The 26,740-nt window shown below is 52.3% G+C and overlaps 9 protein-coding genes and 1 non-coding gene across 10 annotated transcripts; 5 read left to right on the top strand and 5 right to left on the bottom strand.

Moving 5' to 3' along the window:
• Positions 1 to 603: 603 nt before the first annotated feature.
• On the top strand, positions 604 to 2,869 carry CLUP02_15833 (MFS multidrug transporter; the record flags this gene model as incomplete). The annotated part of the gene is made up of 7 exons (XM_049294757.1): positions 604 to 972; positions 1,055 to 1,444; positions 1,496 to 1,601; positions 1,663 to 1,981; positions 2,037 to 2,166; positions 2,224 to 2,665; positions 2,793 to 2,869. The coding sequence occupies 7 exons, from the start codon at positions 604 to 606 to the stop codon at positions 2,867 to 2,869; spliced, it is 1,833 nt and encodes a 610-aa protein (XP_049151904.1).
• Positions 2,870 to 3,387: 518 nt separating this feature from the next.
• Positions 3,388 to 3,969, top strand: CLUP02_15832 (uncharacterized protein; the record flags this gene model as incomplete). The annotated part of the gene is made up of 1 exon (XM_049294756.1): positions 3,388 to 3,969. The coding sequence occupies one exon, from the start codon at positions 3,388 to 3,390 to the stop codon at positions 3,967 to 3,969; it is 582 nt and encodes a 193-aa protein (XP_049151903.1).
• Positions 3,970 to 4,260: 291 nt separating this feature from the next.
• On the bottom strand, positions 4,261 to 5,400 carry CLUP02_15831 (uncharacterized protein; the record flags this gene model as incomplete). Its single annotated transcript, XM_049294755.1, has 1 exon — positions 4,261 to 5,400. The coding sequence occupies one exon, from the start codon at positions 5,398 to 5,400 to the stop codon at positions 4,261 to 4,263; it is 1,140 nt and encodes a 379-aa protein (XP_049151902.1).
• A 1,937-nt stretch (positions 5,401 to 7,337) lies between these two features.
• Positions 7,338 to 9,324, bottom strand: CLUP02_15830 (cytochrome P450; the record flags this gene model as incomplete). The annotated part of the gene is made up of 6 exons (XM_049294754.1): positions 7,338 to 7,503; positions 7,591 to 8,216; positions 8,281 to 8,323; positions 8,386 to 8,805; positions 8,870 to 8,996; positions 9,066 to 9,324. 6 exons carry the CDS (start codon positions 9,322 to 9,324, stop codon positions 7,338 to 7,340), a joined length of 1,641 nt encoding a protein of 546 aa, XP_049151901.1.
• Positions 9,325 to 10,212: 888 nt separating this feature from the next.
• On the bottom strand, positions 10,213 to 11,151 carry CLUP02_15829 (dihydrodipicolinate synthetase; the record flags this gene model as incomplete). The annotated part of the gene is made up of 1 exon (XM_049294753.1): positions 10,213 to 11,151. The coding sequence occupies one exon, from the start codon at positions 11,149 to 11,151 to the stop codon at positions 10,213 to 10,215; it is 939 nt and encodes a 312-aa protein (XP_049151900.1).
• Positions 11,152 to 12,158: 1,007 nt separating this feature from the next.
• Positions 12,159 to 14,026, top strand: CLUP02_15828 (major facilitator superfamily transporter; the record flags this gene model as incomplete). Its single annotated transcript, XM_049294752.1, has 5 exons — positions 12,159 to 12,389; positions 12,471 to 12,787; positions 12,840 to 13,023; positions 13,075 to 13,604; positions 13,678 to 14,026. The coding sequence occupies 5 exons, from the start codon at positions 12,159 to 12,161 to the stop codon at positions 14,024 to 14,026; spliced, it is 1,611 nt and encodes a 536-aa protein (XP_049151899.1).
• Positions 14,027 to 14,408: 382 nt separating this feature from the next.
• CLUP02_tRNA276 lies at positions 14,409 to 14,491 on the top strand. Its single transcript has one exon. It is a non-coding gene; the product is annotated as a tRNA-Arg (tRNA).
• A 189-nt stretch (positions 14,492 to 14,680) lies between these two features.
• Positions 14,681 to 15,526, bottom strand: CLUP02_15827 (glutathione S-transferase; the record flags this gene model as incomplete). The annotated part of the gene is made up of 3 exons (XM_049294751.1): positions 14,681 to 15,274; positions 15,330 to 15,410; positions 15,464 to 15,526. The coding sequence occupies 3 exons, from the start codon at positions 15,524 to 15,526 to the stop codon at positions 14,681 to 14,683; spliced, it is 738 nt and encodes a 245-aa protein (XP_049151898.1).
• Positions 15,527 to 17,018: 1,492 nt separating this feature from the next.
• CLUP02_15826 (fungal specific transcription factor domain-containing protein) lies at positions 17,019 to 22,071 on the top strand (the record flags this gene model as incomplete). Its single annotated transcript, XM_049294750.1, has 12 exons — positions 17,019 to 17,470; positions 17,534 to 19,388; positions 19,443 to 19,496; positions 19,550 to 19,577; positions 19,633 to 19,700; positions 19,758 to 19,885; positions 19,958 to 20,119; positions 20,220 to 20,315; positions 20,508 to 20,949; positions 21,007 to 21,446; positions 21,666 to 21,945; positions 22,009 to 22,071. The coding sequence occupies 12 exons, from the start codon at positions 17,019 to 17,021 to the stop codon at positions 22,069 to 22,071; spliced, it is 4,068 nt and encodes a 1,355-aa protein (XP_049151897.1).
• A 26-nt stretch (positions 22,072 to 22,097) lies between these two features.
• Positions 22,098 to 26,498, bottom strand: CLUP02_15825 (glycosyl hydrolase family 10; the record flags this gene model as incomplete). Its single annotated transcript, XM_049294749.1, has 11 exons — positions 22,098 to 22,837; positions 22,910 to 23,030; positions 23,080 to 24,209; positions 24,285 to 24,594; positions 24,883 to 24,949; positions 25,066 to 25,083; positions 25,136 to 25,205; positions 25,286 to 25,377; positions 25,439 to 25,673; positions 25,745 to 25,979; positions 26,049 to 26,498. The coding sequence occupies 11 exons, from the start codon at positions 26,496 to 26,498 to the stop codon at positions 22,098 to 22,100; spliced, it is 3,468 nt and encodes a 1,155-aa protein (XP_049151896.1).
• Positions 26,499 to 26,740: the final 242 nt, after the last annotated feature.

Genomic DNA, 26,740 nt, shown 5'->3' with positions numbered 1-26,740 from the left:
CTTACTTTCAGGGTTATCCTTGGGCTCATGGCATCGCTTGGGCGGAGTCTAGAAAAATGTTACTCCCAAAACGCACTCATCAGCCACAGTTGACGTAGCAATCCAAGAACCCACTCCCACCCCGCCGATCGACTGCCAAGAAAGCTTCGGCTGTCATTCTCACCCGCGACTTGGGTTGAAGATACACTCTGGCATTGCTGGGTTTCCTTGTTGCATCACCTGGCGTGATGAACTTGGGCGAATGAATTTAGGGATGTGTGACCTCTTGAGCTCGGCTGGTTCTACCGCTTACAGGAAGGCTGATTTCCTAAGCCCGAGGATATCACGCCAGAGCCGGGCGATGCTATCATGAGTGCATGAGGCGGTGCTATTTTCCTTGTCGTCTTGTTGCTAGAAGACTGGGCTTATCAGGTTTATTCACGAGATACGCTCGTTTTTTCAGTCTTGAGGAAATTCATATAATATGCTAAATGAAGTTCTATAGCTCCATACCACACACACAGACCTTTCAAAATTACCCACAACATTCGTTCATAACGCACTTTACACACTCGCTTCAAGACTTTCCAACTCTCGCTTCTGCATCTTTATTCCGTTTTTGTCATGTCTGATTCGAAACCACATGCCTACTACTTCGTTCCCCGTAAGCCGGTATCGGCAGACTCCGAAACGGGCTTCAGCCTTCACAGGACTTTAACTCGATCTCGATCTAGCCTATGGCGAGGGTGGAGTCCAGGACTACCTTCTTTCACAGAGTATGAGAGAACAGCATACAAATTTCCCTGGCTTCAAAACCCAGTGGAGGAATCTGGTTGCAGACATCCTGGGATTATCCTGGAGACGTCGGCTCATGACGATCGTTCACACTTACTTTCCCATGACGATACGCAGGCAGGACCCTCTGCAGAGATTCCTCTCGAGGAAAAGCCTGCACAGGATATCAGACCTGATGATCCTGAAGACCCAGACCTGGTATGTGATAAGTAGACCTCATCTATAGGATTTTGTACTCCGACTTGTCAGCCCAGAATTTAGAAAGCTAACCATCCTCTAGGTGACATGGTCTGGGCCTGACGACCCAATGAACCCAAAGAATTGGGCCAGGCACAAAAAATGGACGGCAACCATCTTGGTCTCATGTTTCACGTTCATATCACCAGTCTCCTCAACCATGTTGGCCCCGGCACTGGACACCCTCGCGGACGACTTTGACGTTGAGTCTGACATTGAGACATATCTCCTCATGTCCATATTTCTCCTCGCGTACGCCGTGGGGCCTTTCGTTCTTGCTCCATTGTCAGAGATGTACGGTCGTGTTGTTGTGCTTCAGTCTGCCAACATGTTTTACTTGATCTTCAATACCATCTGCGGCTTCTCTGCTTCAAAGGAACAGATGTTGGCTTTTCGATTCCTCAGCGGCCTTGGTGGAAGTGCTCCTCAGGCTGTAAGTCTCTGGTCTGTCTAGCGTGGAAACTCTTGCTAATATGATCCTCAGCTTGGTGGCGGCGTACTGAGTGATTGCTGGAGAGCCGAAGAGAGAGGCACTGCGACGGCCATTTATAGTCTGGCCCCATTTCTCGGGCCAGCTGTCGGCCCTATCGGTGAGTGTTACTACCTGCATCTTGGGTGCATCTACGGAACATCTTTTTCTTACTATTATAGCTGCCGGGTATCTGACACAGTACCTCTCCTGGCGCTGGATCTTCTGGACCGTCTCCATCGCCGATGCGGTCGTCCAAATTCTTGCCTTTCTTTTCCTTTCCGAGACTTACGCCCCTAAGATTTTGGCAATCAAAGCAAAGATGCTGCGCAAGAAGACGGGTAACGCGAATCTGCGTACAGAGTTTGATCGCCCAGACAGGACTTTCGGACAGACGTTGCGGAAGAATCTTGTCAGACCTTTCAGGATGCTTTTTACTCAGCCAGCACTGCAGATCACTGCTGTGTACAGGGCATACCTGTATGGTCTTATGTATCTTGTGTAAGGTTTCAGTTTCTCAGTATGGTAATATGTATGAAAGCTAACTTATCTTAAGCCTCGCGTCATTCCCTTTTGTGTGGAGTGAGCAGTACGACATGGAGCCCGGACCAGCTAGTCTGAACTACATCTCACTTGGCGTTGGCTTCGTGATCGGGCTACAAGTTTCCGGACCTCTGATTGATAAGGTGAGATGAACATGCACTTGCAGTAACACCTAGATTCCATTGACTCACAAATTGCAGGTCTATCGTAAACTCAAAGCACAGAATAACGATACAGGTCGTCCAGAGTTCAGGATCCCTCTCATGTTCCCCACAGCCATAATCACCCCCATAGGTCTCCTCCTGTATGGGATCGCAGCACACTTTGAAGTCCACTGGATCGTTCCAAACATCGGCGCAGCGATTCTAGCCGCCGGCCTCATCCTGTCTTTTCAGTGCGTGCAGACGTATGTCATCGACTCGTATGAGAGGTATGCGGCCAGCGCAGCAGGTGCGGCGGCCTTTGTGCGGACGATGGCTGGTTTCAGCTTCCCGTTGTTTGCACCGAGATTATATGATGTGTTGGGTATTGCCTGGGGCAATGTGCTGCTTGCTGGTATTGTCTTTGTGATGGGACTTATTGTTCCGTTCATTATGTGGAGATGGGGCGCGTGGCTTAGAAGCAAGAGCCAGTATTGCGCTGGTTGAGTAAATATCATATGTGAGGTGCGTATTGGTCTGGAGAAATGTTAGAATAGAGTTGCGATATCAGGAATGATTTACGATAGATGACTAGAATTATGATAACTCACCTTTTGGCTTCGAAACAGGAAGTATCAAAGAGCTGAGACATCATGATTGGAAACGTGCTGGCAAAGTCACTCAGGACTTGAGGCCGGCTCTATAACATTCCAGTAGTGACTGGCTTGTAGTAAAACTTCAAGGGGACGAAATATGTTATTTGTAAATGCCAAGCTCTTATCATATGAGTTTCAAGACTATCAATATCCAGAACGGACTGGTGGCCACGGTACCATCATCCTGGCTACTCTCATTAGGTTCTGAAACGGCGTGTACCCTTAGACTGAAGATTTATCATCTATCATGTGAACCCTTACGAAGTCTCACGACTACATCGAGGCCAAAAGAGTCTTTGTCGTACTCTTTCAACACGACAGGCAGTCACGAAACCATTTCTCCCAACTAGTCAAGCAGGCTGCAGCGTGGTTGACCAGGAACTTATATCCCAGTTTTTGAGTGTCTGGAAGGTATATGAGTCTCACGAAATCCTACTTTTCACCTCTCGTCCTTACCCACCTTACGACCGCCAAGCAGTCAAACATTACAAGCTCCCATTGAAAATTCTATCTCGACACTTTACTCCACATACTAAGAGTCAATAATTATCTCACTTCAACTATCAACATGCTCAGAATGGACATTCTTGACTGTTCCCGCAGCGACCTGCTCTCGTGGATAGACCTTCGAGCCCAAATCCCCTGTCCCAAGATCATGGTCGGCGCCGCCATCGTCCGCCGTGGACCCTCCGGAGCCGAGACTCTGATCCTCAAGAACAAGCCCGGCCGTGATAATGACAACCTCCACGGGATTCCCGGAGGCGAGATGAAGGATGCTGATTCCACCGTTCGAGATGCCATCATCCGGACGGTCGCTGAGTCGGTCTCTCTTCAAGTGATTGATGTCTGGAATTGCCTTCCACCTATCCTCGACATCCAGGAAGAGACGGTGGAGGATTCGACGGCCAATGGAAAAGAAACCGTGGAGAATGCTGTTGCGGGCTCGTCGTCCCAGGCTGCCCAGCGTGTTGTGATCAGGCGTCCGGTGGTTCATTTCAATTTTGTTGTCAATGCCAGAGGAGATGGAGCTGGCTTCCAGGTCAATGTGGAGGAGCACGAGATGGGGATTTGGATCGATGCTGAGAAGAGTGCCGACATCGAAATGAAAGATGCTATGAGGGACGTTGTGAAGACGGCAGTCAGGCTTTAGATACATGCGACTGTTATCGGGCTGCTGTCAGGTGGCTGCCCCGACGTGGGTGCCTAGCCTAGGTCAGCTATGAGATGAGATGAAATCAATAGACAGATCACGGGTTTGGAAGACACTACAGTTGCGTGTTTTGACTATATTAAGGGTATATGTCCAATGATTAAAAGTTCCGTGTGCTTACACACTATAAGCCATGCAACGACAGTTCGCAACCCGGGATATCAAAGCTGAAGCAAACCCATTACCAATCTTTCTCCATCATCCATCATTCACCCAATTAAGTAGACTTCCTCAAATCGACGCTCTGGCGATGTTTTTGCCTTGGACGAGACCAGGACCCTTCTCGGTGAAGAAGGTCTTGGCCTTGGCGGCGCTGACGATGAAGCCAGGCAGCTTCATCGTGTTGAACTGGCCGGTGGCCTTCTTCTTGCCAATCGTCACAAATACCTGGGGCTTGAGCGTGAGCTTGAGGTCCTTGACCTTGGTCTCGTTGCCGGTGAGGACGGCATCGAGGTTGTCGGCGAGGTGCAGCGCCTGGCCCTCGGCGCGCATAAGCTGCTTCGCCTCGAGGTTACCGATGTCGCCGACGCCCCAGACGTTGGTGAGGCCCTCGACACGGAGGTCGTGCTTGAGCTTCAGGCTGCCCTTGTCATCAAGGAGGTGCTCCGGGATGAAGGAGGAGTTGGGCCGGACGCCAAAGAGAGGCAGGTAGAGATCCGCGGTGAGGGTCTCGCCATTGGATAGCTTGATGGACTTTAGGGCGCCAGAGGTGTTGGCCTCGGTGACGCGGGCGTTGGTGACGAGCTTGACCTTGAGCTGCTGGAGGTTCTTGGCGGCGATCTTGCCGAGCTGGGGCAGGAGGCCGGGGAGCGGCGCGTCGCCCTCGACGATGAGGGTGATTTGCTTGGTAGAGCCGTAGGCGTGGCCGAGCTCACCGGCGGTCTCGACGCCCGTGGTGCCGGCGCCGGAGATGATGATGGAGTTTGCGACCTTGACCTCGGACTGGAGGTTGTGCCATGCGGTAAGGGTCTCTTCGTGGGTGCCGATGGTCTTGAAGGGGACGCCGCTGGCGAGGGATGAGCCGGTGGCGATGATGAGCTGTGCGTACTCAAGTGACTTTAGGCCCTCCTTAGTCTCAATCTGCACTGTGTTGGATGTGGCGTCGAAGGTGGTGGCCTTGCCGAGGACGAACTCGAAGGCATCCCGGGGGTACTTTTCGAAGCCGGGCTTGATTTCGTTGAAGAGAGTGTCGTCGGAGAACTCGCCGGGAATAAGACCGCGCACGGCGGCGCAGTTCCAGTACAGGTGGGTTGAGGGGGAGACGAGGATGACCTTGAGATCCTTGACCTTGGGCTGGGTATACTTGAGCAGCTTATGGGCGACGCCGAGGCCTGCGTAGCCTGCGCCCAGAATCACGACCTGCTTGACCATTTTGTGAGGTTGTTCTGTTTTTCTTGGCAGCGAATGATGAGAGGTATGAGATGTTGTTGAGGAAAAAGGGTTGGCGGTGATGAAGGTGAGATTATGTTCCCCAATCAAGGGAGAAAGTAAGCAAGGTCGCCGGTATTTGGGGGCCGGAGTTGAGATTTGACGGTCCGGGACTGCCGTGGGGGAGTGCGAGAGTGGACACCTGTGAAAGAGCACCCAACGAGGCACAGTTGCTTGGACAAAGAGATCTACGATAGGAAGAGAGGGCTCAAGGCATAGGCGCAGGGTCTCGAGAAAAGGGTGGGAGCGAGGATAATGAATGATTTTTATCGGCACAAAGGTAGAGGATCCGGTGACTTTTTAGCTGACGCCCTGGGCTTCGGCCCAATCCTTCCCATCTCATCCATCCCATCCCCAAAGATGCGAGGTACCACACGCTTGCACGCACGCCGGCATAGTCGCACTGCGGCCCGGCCTTTTCCCTGTGTGCCTGTACCTCTCGCGCTGGATGGAACCATTTGAGAGCCAATCCAATGTTTCAGACGGAGCGGCGCTCGGATTATTCAGCTCTGAGCTTGCGTGTGACAAGCGAAATTGGATTTCGTAAAGCTTGGTGTGCTTCTCTTTTCTTCTGGCACTTGGGATTTGGGATCAGACACATGGAGCGGGTTAACTGCAGTGGTATCCATAGACTGTGATGCTACATGAAAAAGACGTAGGAATAAGCCCTACTGCAGATGTACTCCGTGTCGTCAGACAATGTCCGGAGCTTGCCCAGGGCTCCAACATGCACCAACCAACATGGTAAAGGCAGGGGTCCAGGCCGAGTCAAGGCAACGGCGCGGCGGGTGCCACGGCATTAGTCAGAGGTAGCGCGCGCTCTTGAGGAAGACGGGGACAGAAGATGACTTTTCCTTTTTCTTTTGGATCATATGCTTATTGCTACATTGATTGCGGAGAACTGGCTAGATGGGCGCCTAGTGGCTGTCTACGGGCACTTTGGCTCTTTGTTTCTGTACTGTGCCACTCGGGATGCCGCGCGCCGGAAGCAAAGGTCGTGACCCAATGAATAGGCTTCACCAATCGTTGATTCCCAAGAGTCGCATCGGGTCTAGATTATCCAGCAAAAGTAGTAGATAATTAGAGTGGGAGATCATAAATGGGGACGGCTTGACTTGTCTTTTTCGGCGGTGTCTCTGGATCCTTGGATCGTTAGATTGCCTTAGTCAGGGGGCTGGGCGGCGCATTGGTAATAGTCGCGCGCGCGTCGTCTTACCTAAGCATCCAATGATGGTGAACGAAGTGGAAGCAATGAGTGGAAGCAAATCCAGGTGTGCGTGTGTCCATCCGTACACCGTAAACCCATCATCAAAGGCTTCCATGTGTTGGTTGTGTCGGCGAAGATAGAGTCCGTTCGCCGTATTTTCAGTTCCAAATGGCCCTGGCTTCGGTCCCGGTAGGCGCGGCGCTCGGGACCGAGTGGGGCGCGTTAGGCTAGATGTGGTCACAGTGTGGCCCTAAGCGCCGCACTGATACTTCGGTGGTCTCACTCTCATTCTCACTCTTACTCTCACTCTCTTCCTGTTTACTCACTCGCTCTCACTCACTCACTTAACTTGACTCGTCCCTGGAGAACTTATCATCCAATCTAGATTGCTTAACAATCACTTCAAAGATTTCTCAGGTCGAAGGTGTACTCCAAATTCAGTATGCATTAAGGAAAAATGAAGCATGTCTTCCAGAAAACCATGTCGACCACCGTGTAAGTACATGCGCGCATCAACTCAATGTCACTCTCAAGCTCGGAAGATCCCCTCATGCCGCCAGGAAGCTTTCACTATTGGATCTTCTCAACACCGAGCTTCTCGCATTCAATTGCTCATCAAAGCTTGCCTAGGAGCTATGGCCCCAAGGCGCCTTCGGCGCTAACGCTGCAGTCTTCACACCACCTCCAGACGGATGCCCTTGCTTCCTTTCTTCGGCATTGCAACAGCAAGGTCATAATCATACTCTATATCGGCATCTGTCGTCTCGTACAATCTCAACTTCGGCAGGACGCGCAACGTCATGGCAGCAATGGCCACGTGAAGCTCGCAGTATGCCAGCCTTTTTCGGTCAGCTGTAAACTCAGAAAGTTTGAACCGAAGAACAGATCATGGGGGAGCTACCGCAAAGAAATGGTGAGAAACTTACTGCATGCCCAAACACTGCCGGCTTCCTTTGGAGAATGTCAATAGGTACCGTTCCAAACCCCGCCTCCTCTGTCCGTCTTCATCAAGCCATCTCTCAGGGAGGAATCTATTAGAGTCGGGGAACACCCTCTCGTCGTGATGCATGATCCACGCCGACATACCACTCGCATAGCCTCGTGGAATGACGTGCGTCACCTCCACTGGTGATGAGGCACCTGGTGGTGTCCACGCCCCTTGGTAAACCAAGTCCTCGTCCGGTGCGATCCGTGGTAATCTCGACGGGGAACCATAACCCGTACGCAATGCCTCCATGATGGAGGCACTGAAGTATGGTAGCCTCTCCAGAGTGGCCCAGGTCGGAATCTCCTTGGGGTTCATAGTAACGGAGAGAAGCTCGGCTCTGATCTTCTCAACGACGTCCGGGTTGCGGAGCAAGTGATAGGTGCACACACTGAGGGCTGAAGCCGTCGTCTCAGTGCCAGCGGCGAGCATCACCGTTGCCTCGCCAGTGAGTCGTTTAATCGTCTTCTCTTCAGGCGGCAGGTCCGATTCTAGAAGAGAATGGATCACCGTCGTCCGGTCGCGCTTGATGCCGGCTTCATATGCTGACTTGGTCTGCCTGACCATCTCCGGCATTTTTACCTGCCCTCGTCAGCTTGTCCACCTGTATACATCCATCGACAGCTCTCACCTTGGACTGCTCAGCAAGCGCTCCCATCTTTGACGATAGCTTTCTGATAACGCCCCTGCTCGTCTTTAGCACCCACCAAGAGGCCATGCGAACACTAGTACTCACAATGGTATAGCCTCCATCATCCAGGTCGTCCACGGGAAGTGCCTCATGATGTGGATCAACTGCAACATCGCATACACTGCCTCCTTGAAGTTGGGCTCCCAATCAGCTTGTTGAAGGAACCCGAAAGGCTGTCCGAAGCAGTAATCGCTGACAATGTCGGCTGTGAAGCAGCTGTACGCCGACGCGGCTTCGAATGGTCCACGACCCTGGTACCGAAGGAACTTGTCGCAAAGTCGTTGAGCATCTTGATGGATCACCCACTCCAGTTTGGCAATCTGCGCTCTTGAAAAGTACTTGCTGGCAGCCGCTCTGCGGAGGCGATGATGAGCGTGGTCAACTGTGCCGAATCCTCCCTGGTGACAAAAATTAGCTGACTGATGAGTAACTTCGGGCCGTCTAAGGTCCCTCACATTCTTCAAGCTACACGTCATCTGTTAGCAAACCTGACATGTGTGGAACGAGGTATTGGATGGGGTGAACTCACTCTGCAGCAAACCCCTCTACAAACATTTTGGACTTATTACGCTTTTTACTTCCATTTGCGTAGATAATGTCCACAAACTCTGGATCATTACAGTGAACTTCATCTGGATTGATCCGGACGATAGGACCTAAACGCATCACATGATATCAGCATCTATCAGTCTCAAAGACGCACATGTAGTTGGAAGTTTACGAACCGTAAATCTCATGAAGACGTTTGATCTCATGCGTGAACTTTCCCCAGCGTACCACATCGAACCATATCTCATACCAGTATGTCGCACCGGCGAACTTCGGGCCAGGAAATTTTGCTAACGGGTGGAGGGTGACTCTGTAGATTGCCAGGAACGTTCCGTAGAGCAACCACGCCGCGAGCCCGATTCCAAGGATCTGAGTCCATCGGGATGTGGCCCAGAAAATTCCGGGAAAGAACAAAATATCTTTAGTGGACTCCATACTTCGTCTGTGAGGAAGACTAGACAGCTGATGTCTTTTTGCAGGGACACACTAATGAGGGGATATGGAATGATAAGGTTCTTAAAGGGCGGCCCGCGTTAGAAGGAAACATTCAGGGCTCGAATGTCTGAAAGAAATCCCCGCCGTTTGGTAAAAGGGGACCACGGATCGAGAGGAGGTGTAAGGCGTCTAGACATGTGCTTGGCTCGTGCTATCGAGAGCCACAAAGACACATATTGGCCGTTCCTGGCCATTAGGCTTTCGCCACACAAGCCTGGAGAGCCACAGCTTGAGCCTAGACCATAGCGATCTTCAAGACAAAAGACCTGGGGAGATTGCGACTCTATCACACTGATAGGACCATCTTAAAGGAACCGATGCCGTAGCACAACAACATCAGAATCCCATCAGTGTGCTGTAAGTTCTAGAGACATGAAGACTGTGGTTGGCAAATTCAATTCAATGAAACTTGAGTGTCTGAGGTGTGGGCAGAATGTCTGTCTTGAGTGCCGAGTAGCGCACCGGGTTATGGCCTTATGGATGATGTTGGTGGCTTTTTTGACTGGAATGAAGTGTAGGTACTAGGTATCAGGATGATGTCTCAAGCCACTTAGACCTAAGAGCAGCTAAAAGCGGGCTGAGCTCGCTAATCATCTTAGCTGCCAAAGCTGCTTCCAAAATACTGGCTAGACCTTTACAGGTTTCATCAATGGTGATCGATGGTTGGCATACGAGGGCGTCCATGGCGGATTTCAACTCCCACTGATAGGGTCTAGGAGTGGAAAGTTGTCTGAACGAATGGTTCTCTAGTTTCTACCGTACGTACATGATAGCCCATGGCACTTTCCCAACACAGCATTTTCCGGGGTACCTAGTAACATGCATCGACTATTTCACACGTGAGAGCGAAGCTGCAGAGACAGCTGCGAAAATCTCATTCTCCGCTCCATCCTCCAAAGGCAACAAAGGTGACCTGACAGTCGCATGCTCCAAGATTCCCCTCGCAACCAACGCGTGCTTCAGCGCCACAGTGCCCTCCATGTGCGATCCTCGATGGTACACTGCCTTGGTCACTGGCAACAGCTTGTCGTGGATCTCTCTCGCTCTGGGGTAATCCTTTGCCTTGCCCGCCTTGATCAACTCAATCAGAGCCTCGGGCGCAATATTGCCGTAGCCAACCAGAAAACCATCGACATCAAAGGCGGTGTGCAAAAGATATTCGTCATGGCAGGTGAGAATCTGGAGATCCGGCCTCTCCTTTCTGATGACGGGGATCTCAGTATCCCATCGTCTCATATTTCGGACGCCGTTCTTCATTGCAAAAACGCCAGGTTGCGCCGAAATATCGAGCAGAGTCTGCAAGTTGTACGTCGCCTTTGTTACGTCAGGATATTGGAACAGGATCAGCGGCAGCCCGCTGACCTCAAAGACGCGTTTGTACCGGTCCTGTGGGGCGCCGGGCTGATAGCCGAAGCGGAGCCAGCCGTGAGAAGGGTACAAGAGACCGGCCGAGGCGCCGGCTTCCCGGGCACGCTTAGCCTCTAGGGCCGCTACTTCGGTGCCTTCTCCCGTAATGCCGGCAATGATGGGGATGCGGTTGTCAACGGACTTGACAAAGGCTTTGATGACGGCAAGTTGTTCGTCTTGCGTCAGGAAGGTGCCCTCGCCGGCATGACCGAGAACGACGAGACCCTTGACGCCAGAGATGCTGCCGAGCCAGGAGCCGAGACGGTGAATGGCGTCGTAGTCTACGCTGCCGTCCTTGTTGAAGGGGGTGACGGGGGCAGGGGTGAGACCACGGAGGTCAAGGCCGACATTGGAACCCATGATTCGGTAAGGTTTGTGGGATTGGAAGTTTAAGGTGGTCTGAGAGTGATTACAGAGTTATGAGATTTTGGTGTCTGTATTGAGTGTGGTGAAGGCAAGTCTAAAACTACCTCCTGCAATGAAGTCTTTTATAACCAGATCATGGCAAGTTTCACACACAACTTTTCTTAGAGGCTAGCTGAGCTCGCGTTTGAGAACGTGCCGAAGTCGCGCCTACTTACTCGGATCCATGCACCCTTTCCCATGATTGAAGAAGAATGCCAAATGCTTACAGCGTATGCTTGGAGCTGACTACCAGCCCCGCTCATCCGAACCGGCGTGAGATGGGCGACTTCTTTTCCGGTCAGAATCCGAGAACACAAGTCCGAGCAGGCTCGGAACCACGACTCATGTCCACTAAAAGAGGGTCCAGAACACACACATAACAACCAAGAGAAACAGTAAGGATGATGTGAGTGCCAGGATGGGGCTTGACAAGTCCGGGCTCGTCCAATTGTCACCCCAGCCACATGCCGCAAACGTGTCATAGGTGATGTGCTCCGAACTTTGGCACGGAGAATCGCGGAACGGATACCGCGACTATCTCGCCATCTACGAGAGCAATGCATTGCACATATCCTCCCCGCTCATGGCGTCACCAGAGAGACTGAGACGAAGTTGTTTGATAAACCAAGCAGTCTTCGCACATGCATTTCCGAAATCTTCTAATCCGGGCTGTTTATGGACGCTGACGCTAAGCAGAAGTGGCTTGACGCTACTATCAAGACTGGAAAATATTTGTTTTCCGAGCCACTCGCTGCTTCGAGGACCCCGGCGCCAAGGGCAGTACCCCAGATTCCTGGGAAATTTCCCCCGCAACTCCAGACCTAGCTGTAGGTTTCACGCCGCTTCCCCAGGTTCCATAGTAGTAACTGGATATCAAGGCCTCGTCTCCCGCCTTTCAACTATAAAGCCGAGTCGCGACGACTTTCCAGCTTCAAGCAGCTGCCTAACGATCATTTCATTCTATGGAGAACTCTCTGACAAAGAGAAAGTGCCAACCAATCACATCCGCAACAAGAGAAATGGCTGTCACCAGGGTCTCTTCGGACCGCTCCGACATTGAACACGTCTCTCACGAAAAGGACTCTGTTACCCACCATGAGTATCAACGCAATGGCAACCTGAGCCCTGATGACGTTGCATTCCTCGGCAACTTCCCAGAGGACAAGAAGAAGAAAGCAGTCCGCAAAGTCGACGTGCGTACACTTTAGTTGCAACTGCCCCCTATGATACGTCTTATTGGTGTTACAACATAATCTGACTTGCATCTTCAATAGTACCGACTTATGCCGATGCTGATTCTGCTCTACCTCATGGCGTATCTCGACAAGACCAATATTGGAAACGCCAAAATCGAAGGGTTGTTAGGTAGCCTCCACATGACGGGCGTCGAGTACAACATTGCAGTTTCTGTCTTCTTCATCCCATTCGTCCTAGCCGAAGTCCCGAGCAACATGATTCTACACATGTTTAAGAGACCTTCGCTCTACATTGGTGGCATTGTCACATGCTGGGGCATCATCATGACCTGCAACGGCGTGGTCCAAAGCTATGGTGGCCTGATAGCTGTTCGAATATTCCTTGGCTTGTTTGAGTAAGCAACCACTCCTAACTGGTTGGAGAGACTACAGCAAAGATTAACTTAGGAACAGAGCAGGCTTCCTCCCCGGCGCTATTTTGATCATCTCCAAGTGGTACCTCCCAAACGAGACGCAGACTAGGATAGCTCTTCTCTATACGTCTGCCGCATCTGGTGGAGGCGTCTCTGGCCTTCTAGCATTTGCCATCGCAAAAATGGATGGTGTCGGAGGGTATGAAGGTTGGCGATGGGTGCGTCTGTAAGCCGTGAACTTTTCTTGCATATTTCTAACAACAACTTAGATATTCATCCTCGAAGGTTTGGCTACAGTGGTCATTGGCGTTATGTGCTTCTTCTTCCTCATCGACTCTCCCGCTCTGTCTAAGTGGCTTGACTCCGACGAAAAGCGCTATCTCGAATTACGACAAGAAGCCCGCCGGGTTCATCGACCGAGCGAGTTCCGAGAGAAACACTTTGATAAGCAAGCTTTGATGTCTGTCTTGACAGACTGGAAGATCTATCTCTTGATCTTTGCGAACTGGTCGAATGCGGTCCCGAATTACGCCATGAAGTTCACGATGCCGCAGATTATCAAAAATATGGGCTATACCTCGGCCAACGCGCAGCTTTTGACGATGCCCCCCTATGCGGTGGGCGCTATCTCGGCCTACATATTTTCAGTCTTTGCTGATAGGTATTCGTGGCGAATGCCCTTCATCATTGGCCCTCAGCTTTGCCTCGTGGTTGCATTTAGCATCTTGTTCGCAAAGAGCGCCGATATCAAAGACAACATTGCATTGTGTTATTTCGCCGTATGCCTGGCCTGTTTCGGGTAAGTCTTTTCATCTCAATACACCTGTCGGTCTCATATAGAAGACATTGGGGAACTAACCCAGGATCGCCAGAATGTATCCAATCCTTCCAGGAGTCAATGCCTGGAACGTAGCAAATACGCCGAGCCCAGAGAAACGAGCAATCAGCATCGGCTTCTTGGTCTGTGTCGGAAACATTGGTGGCTTGATCGGCAGCTATATCTACCTCGACAAGGAAGCGCCGACATACCCTACGGGCTTTGGAACATCTTTTGGATTTGCATCGGCCGGTATCATTGCTGTTATTGCTCTCGAAATCCTTCTAAAGAGGCTCAATGAGAAGAAGGCGCTACAGACTGAAGACGAAGTGAGGGAGAGGTATACTGAAGAAGAGCTTGGCCGCATGGGGGAGAAGAGCCCTTTGTTCAAATATGCTCTCTGAAAGAAACTTCAGCTCTTCCGGATACTCTCATAAAGTAATTTACTCAACACTGTGAAGTTTCCCGTACACGCGGCTTCAAATTGCCATAGCCATGCATTTGTGTGTCATCGTCGGACAAGAGACTCTCCTGTGTTCCTCAGAACCACTAGCCAAGCTGGGGTAGAGAACTACTGAAGAGCGCCTGATTTACCAAGTTCCTGGGTCCCATTTTCGATTATCTGACATGAACCACCTCACACGAGACCGGAAGTCTCCAAATTCGGAGTCTACTCGTGAAGCCAACTCGTCACCCACCACGTCGCCCTCAACCTCGACTTCTCAAATTGCCTGAGACTGGGAACCTGCAGCATCCACCGCAGTGGATCAACAACTCGATTATCACGGCCGGTTGGCCCAATGGCAAGGCGTCTGACTACGATTCATCATGTTATCAGGAGATTCTGGGTTCGACCCCCAGGCTGGTCAGTTGAGCATCCTTTTGCCATCCTTGAAGGGTTACTTAGCTTGCGGCAGGAAATTATTCTTTTTGGTCACATAATTCGATACTGCAAGTCATGTCCTCTCGATGATGAGTTTCATTGAGTTATATCGCCTTGTCATATTGATCGTTCATGAATCGTGAGTAGAGTATCTGTCGAAGGCGGCTTAAATTTTCTAGTATCCCAAGGACTCGTAGATGGCACCGAATCCCTTGAATTGCTTGAAAGCCTTAACCTTGGGCCCGTTCATAGGTTCCATGCCCTTGTCGCCCTTCTCCAGCGCCTTGCGATACGCGGGGCGCTCGGCAACATCCTTCAAATACCGCAAAATGTTCTTATGCTCTGACAAGTCCAGGAGAGGATAGAAACCACGCATGGTGGTCAGAGTGAAGACCGTCATGATATCCGCAGCGCTCAGGTTCTCACCGGCAAGCCACTTGTTGTTGGCCAAGCGCTTGTCAATCAGCTTGAGGGCCTGGTGGGACTTTTCTTCCATCCGCTTGCCAAAGTCACTTTGCGAAGCGCCGGCAAACAACAGGGTCATAGCGCGGCCGAGAGTGGGCTGAAGAGTACCGTTGGCGAAGTGAAACCATTCGAGGTAGGCGGCGTAATCGGCGTCATCGGGGGTACGAAGAAGTCTCGGGGCTCCGGAGCCAGCCTTGCTACCGTGGACGTTGAGAATGTACTCTACAGTTGCGCCTGACTCTCCAAGCTGGATTGGCGGTGAAACAGTGCTGTCGCGGAAATACGGTGCGGTTCCGGCGGGGTTCTGACTCGTTCAGCTGTCTATCCACTATTCACAAAATCTGCTGAAAAAGACTCACGATCTCCTTGATTTCTTTGGGCGCGAGTCCTGTGATGGGATCTCTCTGGAAGACATGCAAATCGTATGGTACTTGGAGTTCCTAGTAGAGTCTCAGTAATTACAGACCTAAATGATTGTTTGCGAGTTACCAACCTCCAAAAGCCACACAATTCTCTCTGATTGAGAAAGCCCAAGATGGTAAACTTCGATAGACATGTTGATTGCTTGTTTCGATACGACTCAGAAAGAGATAGATGCTTGAGATCGTTGATTCTGTCTGCCCCGAGGCAACACAATTGAGGGGTTGGCCCGCATCATATAAAGTAACACGTCCGCTAGGGGATCGGCTAGTCTAGAGTCTCGAGTGCCACCATGTTGACGTCAGGGGTCCAGGAGCAGAGTTCACGAGTGCAGCAAGCTGCGACGAAACGAACGGTGCCGCGGTCGGTGGGTCGAAGTTCTGGAGAGCCAGTGCAACTCTGGAAGCCGCCGTCCGCCTCATAGGAGCAGCGGACAGGGACCGACTCGGGTTGTCCGGAGTAGAGCGGGGGATGGCGGGGCAGACGACCGGATTTAGGGAGGATTCTGGTGGGGGTGGATGGACTGACCGTCCGATCGTCCGATAGACAGTCTCCTAGATCTCATCCACATCGGTGCCGAGCTACCTCGAAGAGATGATAGTGGGAGGCCGTGGGCTGCAGGCTGCTGTCTACTCGGATAATGGTTGCTCCAGTGCTTGACTTATCCCCGCGCCATGGTTTCTGAAGATTTCAGCTGCATCGTTTCTGCAGCGCTGGAGTCAATGATGATTTGCAGCAGGGATCAAAGCTCGGGAGTTGGCATACTGCGAATTTGTCATTCCATTGGGAGGGGTCACTAAGGCCAATTTGGGCCACAAGTCCGACTCTTTGTGCAAGTACTGTTGTATTTAGCTCATAAATGATATCATTGCATAATTATTTATCCATACGTCTCTTGCGAGTTTCCTGTGGGCAGAGGAAGAACCCAGGCTGTACTATCTGCCGGCTCGTCATAAGCAGTTTGATTCGTAGGCCAGATCGAGTATACTGGACGAAGTTACAAACTTACACAATCTGATTGTAAGCACAGCAACACGTGGCCAACACATGTAGTGATTGCTCGGCAACAATCCCCATTGGACAAGCGCCTTGTCGAGAGATATTATGCTTTATCAACAGCATGTGAAGCGAGGGGGCATCTTGGAAACAGACTCTGGGAACAGTGAGCCCGGACTTGTGGAGGGTAAGAAGGTTTCGATCCAACCGATTTGCTCATCCTTGCCCCGCATTTCAGCCGAGCTTTGAGCGCCGGCAAGGGGGCCGTTTGTTTGCTGTGCGTTGTGGCCGGTTTGCTTGCTCCCCTTAATAATCAGCTGGCCCCTGACTTTCGCTTTTCCGGACTGCTTTCTGTGCACAAACTCCCAGCCAGATCTGCGTGCCACACCACGCGAGAGGCGTCAGGTATCTTTTTCGATTTGTTCCGATACGAGATATCCTCCGTTATGATCCACCTACGGATTCGTCATATGCCGTAGTAAGACGAAGCGCACACACTCGGAGCGCTGAACCCGGTGTAGGAGCCGTTGTGGGTGCTGGAACCGACGTGGTAGTCCGGAGAATCGGACTTGAGTCAGTGGAGACCATCAGCAAACGCATCGGAGGGTCGGATATTCATGGATGGTGGTAGGATGGCCGACACACCAGCGGAAACAACGGCGAGCACCGACACTGGTATCCGCGATGATGCCCCTCTAACAACATCCGCCCCGACACCTTCGTCAAATATATCACAGCCGTCCCCGTCAACTCTGCCGCCGACTATTGCCGATCGGAGGAAACGCAGCTTGCCCGAGGGTTCGCCCGAGGGCCCCGAAGAGGGCCGTTCGTCATCGGCTGCTGCTGCCGCCGCTAATCGGCGAAGAAGTCACAAAGTCAGTCGCGCATGCGACTTTTGCAAATCCAAGAAGCTGAAATGCTCCGGAACGATCCCATGCGACGTCTGCACCCGGAAACGTCTCTCCTGCATCTACGACGCTACTTACCGCCGAGGTAGACCGCCGACACCTCCGCCAGCATCCAGTTCTGCCCCCGGGTTATTTGAATCCCGACTGGTCCCCTCAACTTCCCTAGAGGTGCACAGGTATGTCTTTGTGAGAACAAGTAGTGTTCGATGATGGTTAAAGTGGTAGTTAACCATTCACAGAAGACCGCTTCCCTCGGCGGCGCCTCTCCCATCCCTAGCACCGCGTGAACCACGTCTTCCCCGCCAGAGTGCGGCTCGGTCGAGAAGCCGTGATCATGTAGCCGACGAGGCGGAGGCTGCAGAGCGCAGCCGGCGCAGCGCTCTGCCAGGCTCACGCGCCTCGCCAGAAGTCGAGATTGCCGAGATCGAAGGGCAGTATGTTGACACCACTTCGAGTCTAACATTCCTGCACCGAGCATGGAAGCGCCTTTCGTCGCAGAGATCTAATACTACTGACGTTCCTGGAAACGCACCGAGCGGCGCCGAACAGCATCAGAGGCTGACGAGGGCAGGAGACAAGCCTTTCGATTCGCAGCCGTTGGACGTATCGACTCTTCCTGACCGGTTGGCCGGCTTGGACATGCTGGATTTCTACTTTGATGTTTGCGTAGTAACCTATCGATGCCTTCATCAAGGTTACGTCGCCCAGTGGTTCGAGATTCTGCTCGCAAATGCGAAAGACAGCCGTCCGCTGCACCACGAAATTGGCCACGCCAAAGCCTCTATCGTTTTGACCATTCTCGCTATCGTCACCCTCCGACAAAGCAAGGTCCGAAATGTCGACGAAGAAAGGTTTTCTCACCTTCTGCGCAGCGACGCTCTCTTTTCTCAGGCTTTGAGTTTAACGGATGCAGAGATCGGGTTGCCGAAGCTAGAGTCCTCGCAGGCACGCCTCTTGCAGGTGTTGTATCTCCTCCAAACATCTCGCATGAATCAAGCATGGTATGTCTTTGGGAGCATTCTTCCCATCATCTCGGCTTTGGGTCTACATCGGAAGTCTGGACGCAACAGGGCCAGCAGCGACAAGGACTACATACTGTCGCAGTGCCGGAAGAGGACTTTCTGGGTGGCATACACCATCGACAAGTATCTCTCTGTTGTATTCGGTCGGCCGAGGATGTACCGCGACGACGATATCGATCAGGACTTCCCTGACTGCGTCAACGATGAGGACATGACACCCCAAGGAAGATCAAGTGACGAGCCAGAGATGGATTGCCATGTTGAGAGTCTCATCTTCCACGCCAAACTCGCTCAAATCATTGACGGTATTTCTCGCGAGGTGTACTCGATTAAACCCGTTCATAAAGATGACCGTCTCATGATTGCACATCGATACGGCAAGGCTCTACACCGGTGGCGCGAGTCCTTGCCACACCATTTGGGTACCGTTCGACCCATGTCCTTAATTCCGTCATTCAGAAGACAGAACACAGCCCTCAAGCTGGCATATTGCCACGCCATTATGCACGCCAACCGACCCTTTCTTCTTGGAACGGGTGGCTCGAGAGGTGGTCAGCAATCGCCTCTAGAAGATAGTATTGATGAATGCATCACTGCAGCCAAGGCCGCACTTGAGACGGTCGACGGCATGGCTAGTGACGGGAAGTTATTCCACGCTTTCTGGTGGACGCCGTACGTCACCTTTTGTGCACTCGCGGTGGTGTACGTCTATGAAATTCAAAGAGGGAGACAGGACCCGGAAAGGGGCCTCTTTGAGCTGGCAGATCGCTGCCAGAATCACCTGGCGAAAGCAACGACTGCCGAGAGCCCAAGCCGCAGATACTCTGTCATTCTCGAAGAGCTTCGGCAAGAGGCTAGTTCTCATTCTGAAGGCCCTTCAGGCCGTGAGAGGAAGCCGACCATTGAGCGTGCTGAGCATGGAGGTGCGGAGCCGATGCAATTGGAAGAGGTTTCGGGCGCTCCAGCACCGCCGGCCGATATGGGTGAAGTGTTCCAGCAGCATGGGTTCGAAGGGATGACGAACCTCCTCAGTGGTTGGGAGACAACGGATTGGCTGGACTTAGACTCTTCGGTACACGATTTCCTCCAGAGTTTTCAACTAGGATGTTGAGCTGATTGTCTTCAGGCCTTTGCTACGTTTCCCAACTTCGAAGGATCGCCAGCTTACTGGATGCCGGATGTTCAGTGATCGCGCATGGAATGAGAGGATCGTGTCGGCTGACGAGGTTATAGCGACGGTGTACTATGATGAAGATACCAGGTGACAAAAGCTATTCGCTGTACAAAATAGTTTCTAGAAAGAAAAACCATTCAAGTCGGGTGCGAGTTGTCGGAAGAAAGGGAAGCAACCAAAGCCTCGATCGGCAACGCGGCAACCCTGATTGTCCGAACCAACCATTCGCCGGAATTAACGGGATAATAATACTGCTTCTTCACCCAGATTGCGGTGAGGTTATCTTGCGCTGTGGGGATGAAGCGGCCTGTCAAGCCGAGCCCCTTCTTTCAAGCTTCGTCCAAACTCCACCAACACTCTTCATCGCCAACTGCTTCGACGTGGGATCCTAGCTTGTTCGGCAACAGAACAGGAACCTGCAGATGCTAAGTCGCGGGAGCATCACCCGTGCCCGGCATGACCGGTAGAAACACCCTGTCGAATTACCCGCACAGATCAGCAATGCGGCATGACACCTCCTCCAAAGGCTCATCAGCCTCCGCGCTGCAAGGCACCCCCTTCGGGAAGGCCGATGCAAGAGCCACTTTGGACAACGGATACCGGCACCCATACTTTTCCAAAAGAGCCGGGTTTCCCTTTCGGAAGCCATGGCAAGTGCCGAATAAAAGCTTTTTAGACAACTCCAGATGAACCAATTTCCTTTCGCTTTCGGATGAGACATGGATCTAGCACGGCCCCCAGCCAACCGGCTAAATTGACGATGATGGCCCCCTTTTCAACACTACCCTACGAGTGGGGTAACGAGATCACCGGGTTTTACACATAGTGCATGCGGCCCCTTTGGTTCTATGCACGAGCGGCTGAAGGGAAGTCTACAAAAGTTGCCAGATGCGTCACAGGGAGCTCTGTCAACAGTTTCGTTCGTTCGACTCCGTCACCTAGGACTATAAGTAGTTGCTCAAGAACGAGCCCAAGATCGTCCTCAAGACACTGAATCGGCATCGCACTTGGTTGTAGCAAGTCCATCGCAGCTATGAAGTTCAGCACAATTCTCTCCGCTCTTGGGCTGGTCGCCTCTGCCAGCGCCGCTTCGCTGCAGCAGGTCACGAACTTTGGCTCAAATCCCAGCGGCGTCAAGATGTACATCTATGTTCCCGACAAGCTGGCGGCGAACCCTCCCGTGGTTGTGGCCATCCACTACTGCACAGGTACCGCTCAAGCCTACTACAACAACAGCCCCTACAAGACACTCGCAGATCAGAAGGGCTTCATCGTCATTTACCCCGAGTCACCATACTCGGGAACCTGCTGGGATGTCTCCTCAAAGGCAACTCTCACCCACAACGGAGGAGCTAACAGCAACTCCATCGCCAACATGGTCTCATACACTCTCAGCAAGTACAACGGCAACAAGTCGAAGGTCTTTGTCACCGGCTCTTCATCCGGCGCCATGATGACTGTGAGTCAACGTCCATAACTCAACAAGACAATGCTTGAGTGACTAATCGCGCAATAGAACGTCCTGGCCGCGACGTATCCCGACGTCTTCGCCGCTGGCATCGTCTACAACGGCGTTCCAGCCGGTTGCTTTTACACCGGTACGGTCAACGGCTGGAATAGCACCTGCTCTTCGGGCCAATCGATTGCCACGCCGGCACGCTGGGCCCAATGGGTCTACGACGCCTACCCCGGCTACACGGGGTCCCGCCCCCGCATGCAGATCTACCACGGCAGCACCGACACCACGCTCAACTACGCCAACTACCAGGAGACCATCAAGCAGTGGTCTGGCGTCTTTGGATACAACCCGGACAAGCCTGTCACTTCCTCTCAGAACACCCCTATTGCCAACTATCGCACTGATGTGTTTGGTGATCACCTGACGGGTGTTTGGGCTGTTGGCGTTGGACACACTGTGCCCATCCGGGGCGACGATGACATGAAGTTTTTCGGCCTGTAGCCGTTCTCAACACGTACAATAATTCATGGATATAGTCTGAAGGAAGCTTCAGCCGCCGCTCTGGCAGTAAATAAATATTGCGTATTGTCATGATACTTCTTCGGTCTTAACATGCATTGTCTCCGACGTGTGAACTTTGGAAGCTCTTTTATAAAGTTTCCCGCGGAGAAACGTAGACCGCGGGGACAATCTATCCCCCGTTGACGGACCGGAAGCATGATTCAGAACCGGGCCGGTATTGATAAAGGATCTCAGACCCGCCGGCTACGAGGCCGGCTCTCTGAAGGAACCGGAGGTTATGACTTCTTGACGCAGCGCTGCGGAAAAGCCAATTCGGGTGTTGCAATTTACTCGCAGATACCCAAGTTGCATATCCGCTGCTTTCCCATCCACGAAGTTGACAGTGTCCAGCTTCACGCATTATGCATTACCTTAGTCCGGACCGAAGAGCTGCAGGAGAAACTTACTGAAGGGTCCGACGTAGCGGCCCTTCTCGTGCCTCCAAGACCTCTTTCAACTTCTCCGCAAACCGCGACACGCTGACCTCGTCCAACATAGAATAGTGTTCACCCGGAACATCATAACACTGCACATCGCTCACAAACTCCCGCCACCGGCTGAGCTTATTCAGAACCCAATCCTTGCGGTCAATAGCTACCTCCTTGTGGAGGATCTGCGACAAATACATCCATGCTGCGTATCGTTCCCCGCGGCTCGTAGTCTCGAGCCAGATGCTGGAGCGAAGATGCCAAAGCTGCCCACTTGACAAACTCCTCTTCGCCGAGGCCTAACTCAAGCCAACGATCCGAGTCGCTGGGGGCTCGGAGGTGGGCGACTGCTTCTTGCTTTGAGAATGTGCGCAACATGGGGATCTGCTGTAAAGCCTGATCCTGTTCGATGAGCTTCGTGAAGTGAAATAAGTTGGCGAGACACTCTACCCAGCCGAACTGTCTCCTGCGGTGCTTTATATGCGGCGGAAGGTTCCAGCAACCGCAGTAAAGAACCTCATCACCTGCTGTCTCGAGTCTCTTACATAATTCGAAGGCAATCATGGAGCCGAACGGATAGCCTGCGATAGCATACGGCCCCTTTGCTTGGACGGCTTTGGGGTGCTGAAAATAGTAATCCGACAACTCATCCAAGGAGGCAAAAGGCGAAACACCGCTATCGAAACCCTCCGCACGGAAGGCATAGACTGGCCGGTCGTTGGTGAGCCTCATGAGGTTCATGAAGACCAGGATTTCTCTGACACCGGGATGTACGAGCCACAGCGGCGTCTTTCTGCCCTTTGACCGGAGGGTAACGACCGGGCTGCCGGCTTCATATTTCCTCTCAGATCCCTCAATTATCATAGCTAGCCGCCGAGACGTCGAATTTTTCAACTTGGCTGAGCGTGAGTCTTTCTGGTAATTGAAGCCAGTCCGAGATTAGACGCGCTATCTTGATGAGGTCCATTGACGTAGCGCCGAGCCAGAATACCGATCCTTCGATGCTGAGATGCGCCCCTTGACTTGGAAATACTCCTGTATTTCGTGGCGAATGAGTCCCTCAAGAGAAGAAACTGTCTCCTCTGCTGCGTCCTATTCTACTCTGTCGGCTTCGCTCGCTTTGCGGAGATGCTGTCTGTACGTGCCCTTCCCGAAAGCCGACTTGATCGCACCTCTTGGGCAGCTTTCCTAGTGCCGATGGCTTGAGATCAGCGGCTGTTAGGGGTAGAACGATGGCAGATGAAGACGTATGTAAGCCGATACTATCGACTAGCCTATTGCGAGTCTTGTTCCGGGCTCGGGTATCATTGTCCTCAACCGATGGTACGTAAGCAACGACAATTTGCTCTGTGTCAGATGACTGTGGCGAAGTTGAGAAGCAACAGAAAGAGCCCGGAACTGCCCCTTGTATCAACTCTTTCTCGAAATGGTGTTCCAGCTCGTCTGGGGCGTACTTCACCTCGTTGATGATAATCGCATCTTTGGAGCGTCCCCAGAGGATTAATTGACCGTTGTGGTTGACACAAGCAACATCGCCAGTAATAAACCAGCCATCACTTTTGAAGGCGGCCGCAGTAAAGTCGCGATCGTTGAAGTAGCCGTCAAATATTACGTCGCCGGAGAGTTCCAGAAGCCCAACCTGGCCGGCGTTTGCGGATGTAGATGGAGAATTGCCATCTAAGAGTCTCACTCGCAGCTGTAGCCCAGGGACGCCTTTGCCAACGTCAAGATGTTGGTGATTTTGTCCTCGATCATACGTCGGGCAATTTGCGTTATTTACACACCCAGCACAAGTTTCTGTGACTCCAAAACCCGGGACGATGATGTCTTTGCGAGCACTGTAGTTCTCGAGTTGTGTCTGGAGTGTCTCGCAGACATCCACTGTGTTTGCTTCCCCACCCGAACCAACCCATTGCAAACATCCGAGATCTAGATCTCCATCCCACGACGATGTTTGTTCCAACACGAGCTCCCTGGATAACTTCGCCAAGAAAGAATGAGGGGTAAAGGTTCGCGAAACCCGGTGGCGGCTGACTATATTCAGTAGCTGTACAGGGTTGGACAGCACCTCGTCCGCGGGGAGATGCACTTGGGAGAGACCCACGTACATCGCGAGGAGATAATTCTCGGCCAGGCACGCTACGTGGTCCATGACGATCCACTTGAGGTAGGGACCGCCGCTGTGTGGTCTTGCAGACTTGGCTTTGCCTCCTAGCGAAACCAGTATTTGATCATGGCTGAGTTGTACCGCCTTGGCTCTCCCAGTCGTACCTAATGTCGGCACCAGAACCGCCGGGTCAGAAGCAGAAGAACTGTCAGGCAAAGGTAGCAGCGGCATCAATCAACTCATCCTAGCAAGACTTTGAGAAGTTGTCTCGGCAACCATTAACTTCTTGGCAAAGTCTTGCAAACAATATGAGCCTGAAAGCGACTGAGGTACTATGCAGAGCGGATCCTTCAACAAGATGGGGAGATATGAGAGGTACTCTGATCGACCAGGCTCAAGAATCGAAGTGGTTGAAATTGCTGGCAATAACCCTGCGATTACAGTCGACCAAAACCAGATGATGGTGTCCAGGATGTTGTCGAGGCACAGCAAATCAACATGGTGTTCTCCGCCGATGCCAACGGATGGTGGGCACAGCCGAAGGAGAACCTGAGCATTTGCACGAGCCAGACAGAGCAAGTCTGAATATAACACGACTGTCGGCACGAGATCTCCAACTGTCTCTTCTGCTCCATAGGCTATAATTCATTGAGATGTAGACTCAGAGGCATTTAGAATGAGGCCGATGAGGGTTGGTCCTTGTCCAGCCCTTTCGGCCCGGTTCAGGGGCTCCATTGCTTCGAGAAATATGGTAAGGAAGTCATGAGTAGAGGCTCAGATAGGAAAGAATGTTGCGGAGAAAATGGCTATCACTCTCAATCTACACCGTCACCTAACGATCCTGCGTGCGATGTTCCAGTCGTCAGCATTCGAAAGCATCAAGGCCAGATTAGAGGGGGAGAGACTTGAACAAGAATAGACGCAAAGACACTTTGGATGCTCTCGGGATCATTTACCCGAGCCTATCTATTATCGATGAACCTCAAAGGATTTGTTTGGCAATTCTGTGTGGGTGACTACCTGTGAATACCCAGCAAACTGCGCGGGGTGAGTGCAATATTAAGCCACCATGCATTCAGCGCAAACAAACTCAAGGTGAATCACGTCGATAGAGTCTTGATTGGATGGCCCGGCTAACCAACGTTCCTCGCCAAGCTGACCTGTTGCAACACAGCCGGATGACTAGTTACTTCCTAAGCAAAGATTGAATTTGTTCATAACACAGTCCTATATACGGCACAGCTGCCAAAAGTTCCAATTTGTACATGAAGACAGAAACCGTACAGGTTACCGAGAAGCACCCGAGCCCCAATTCGCATCGAGGAAGAAGACCTACTGCAAAGCAGTAACGACCGCGTTATAAGCTGCCTTGGGGTTAAAGTTGGCATCAAACAAGAGCGGATTATTCTGCGCCCTCCAGCTGTCCGGGTCACGCACTCCCCAGACCGTGATACCAACGCACTGCGGAACCTGCAGACAGGCCTTTGTCACAGCCGTGTAGTCAGCCGCGCTGGCGCCGACAATGTCCAGCTCCGTGATGGCGACCTCCTTGACGCCACTGCCGGCGAGGGTCTGCAGCGCGCCAAGAGCGTTGCCGCCCTGGTTAGCTTGGAGATGGGCTTGGGAGCCTGGCGCGTAATCCGTTAGTATTCGTGCATGGCGACCAAGGAAGAGTGTGTTGGACTGGCTTCACACGTACCGATACCGTCAATGGGGATGCCCTTGCCGATCCACTCCTTGACCTTGCGAGCCATGGCCTGCGTCTTGGCGTAGCTGGCCTGGTCGAGGTTGTAGTCGTTGATGTATAGCTTGGCATTGGGGTCCGCGGCCCTGGCGGCGCGGAAAGCGATGCCGACAAAGTCCTCGCCGAGGACCTGCGAGAAGACGGAGGAACGGAGGGAGCCGTCCTCGTTGAAGATCTCATTGACAACGTCCTGACCACACAAGGTTCAGTAACGTTGGTTTCCTAGAGAAGAAGAATAAGAAGGTGGACATAGACTCACCCAGTGGTAAATCTTGCCCTTGTACCGGCCAACAACAGCCTTGATATGGTCCTCAATGACAGTCGTCAAACCAGCCTTATCACGGACGTTGTTCACCCAGCCCGCAAGCTGGGAGTGCCACACAAGCGTATGCCCGCGGACAAGCTTGCCGTTCTGCTGCGCAAAGTTGACGAGGTAGTCGGGCGTGGCCCAGTTGAACTGGCCGCGGTTGGGCTCGATCTGGTCCCACTTCATCGAGTTCTCCGGCGTGACCTGACCAAAGTTGGCCTTGATGATGTCGGCGTTCTTGCCGGCAGTCAGGCGGTTCTGGTCGGTGCAGGTGCCAAAGTATTGCTTGCCTTTGGCCTTGATCAGCTTGTCGATGGACTGCGAGGCCTGCCTCTCCTCGAGGGGAGCGGCGAGAACGGTGATGGGTGCCAGGAGGCAGACGAGGCTTGAAGAGAACTTCATTGTGAGTGATGAGGTGGAAAAGAGTGGACCGTGGTGCTGTGAATGGTGTATTCCATTGTCTTAGCTAGCCGCCTTTATAGAGCTGGAAGTCGTGCTTCGGGTAGATGGAGGCTCTCAAGCCAGCACATTTGGCTGAACCTTAGATGAAGGACCGCCCATTTGCTTAAACTACCACTATGCAATAACCATAACTCGGATTACTTATTTGGGCACGAATCAAGGCCAATTTAGGGACTCGGAAA

This window comes from Colletotrichum lupini, chromosome 8, assembly GCF_023278565.1.
Source record: "Colletotrichum lupini chromosome 8, complete sequence".
In the NCBI taxonomy this organism is placed as follows: domain Eukaryota; kingdom Fungi; phylum Ascomycota; class Sordariomycetes; order Glomerellales; family Glomerellaceae; genus Colletotrichum; species Colletotrichum lupini.
This window is presented reverse-complemented; position numbering and strand designations above follow the sequence as displayed.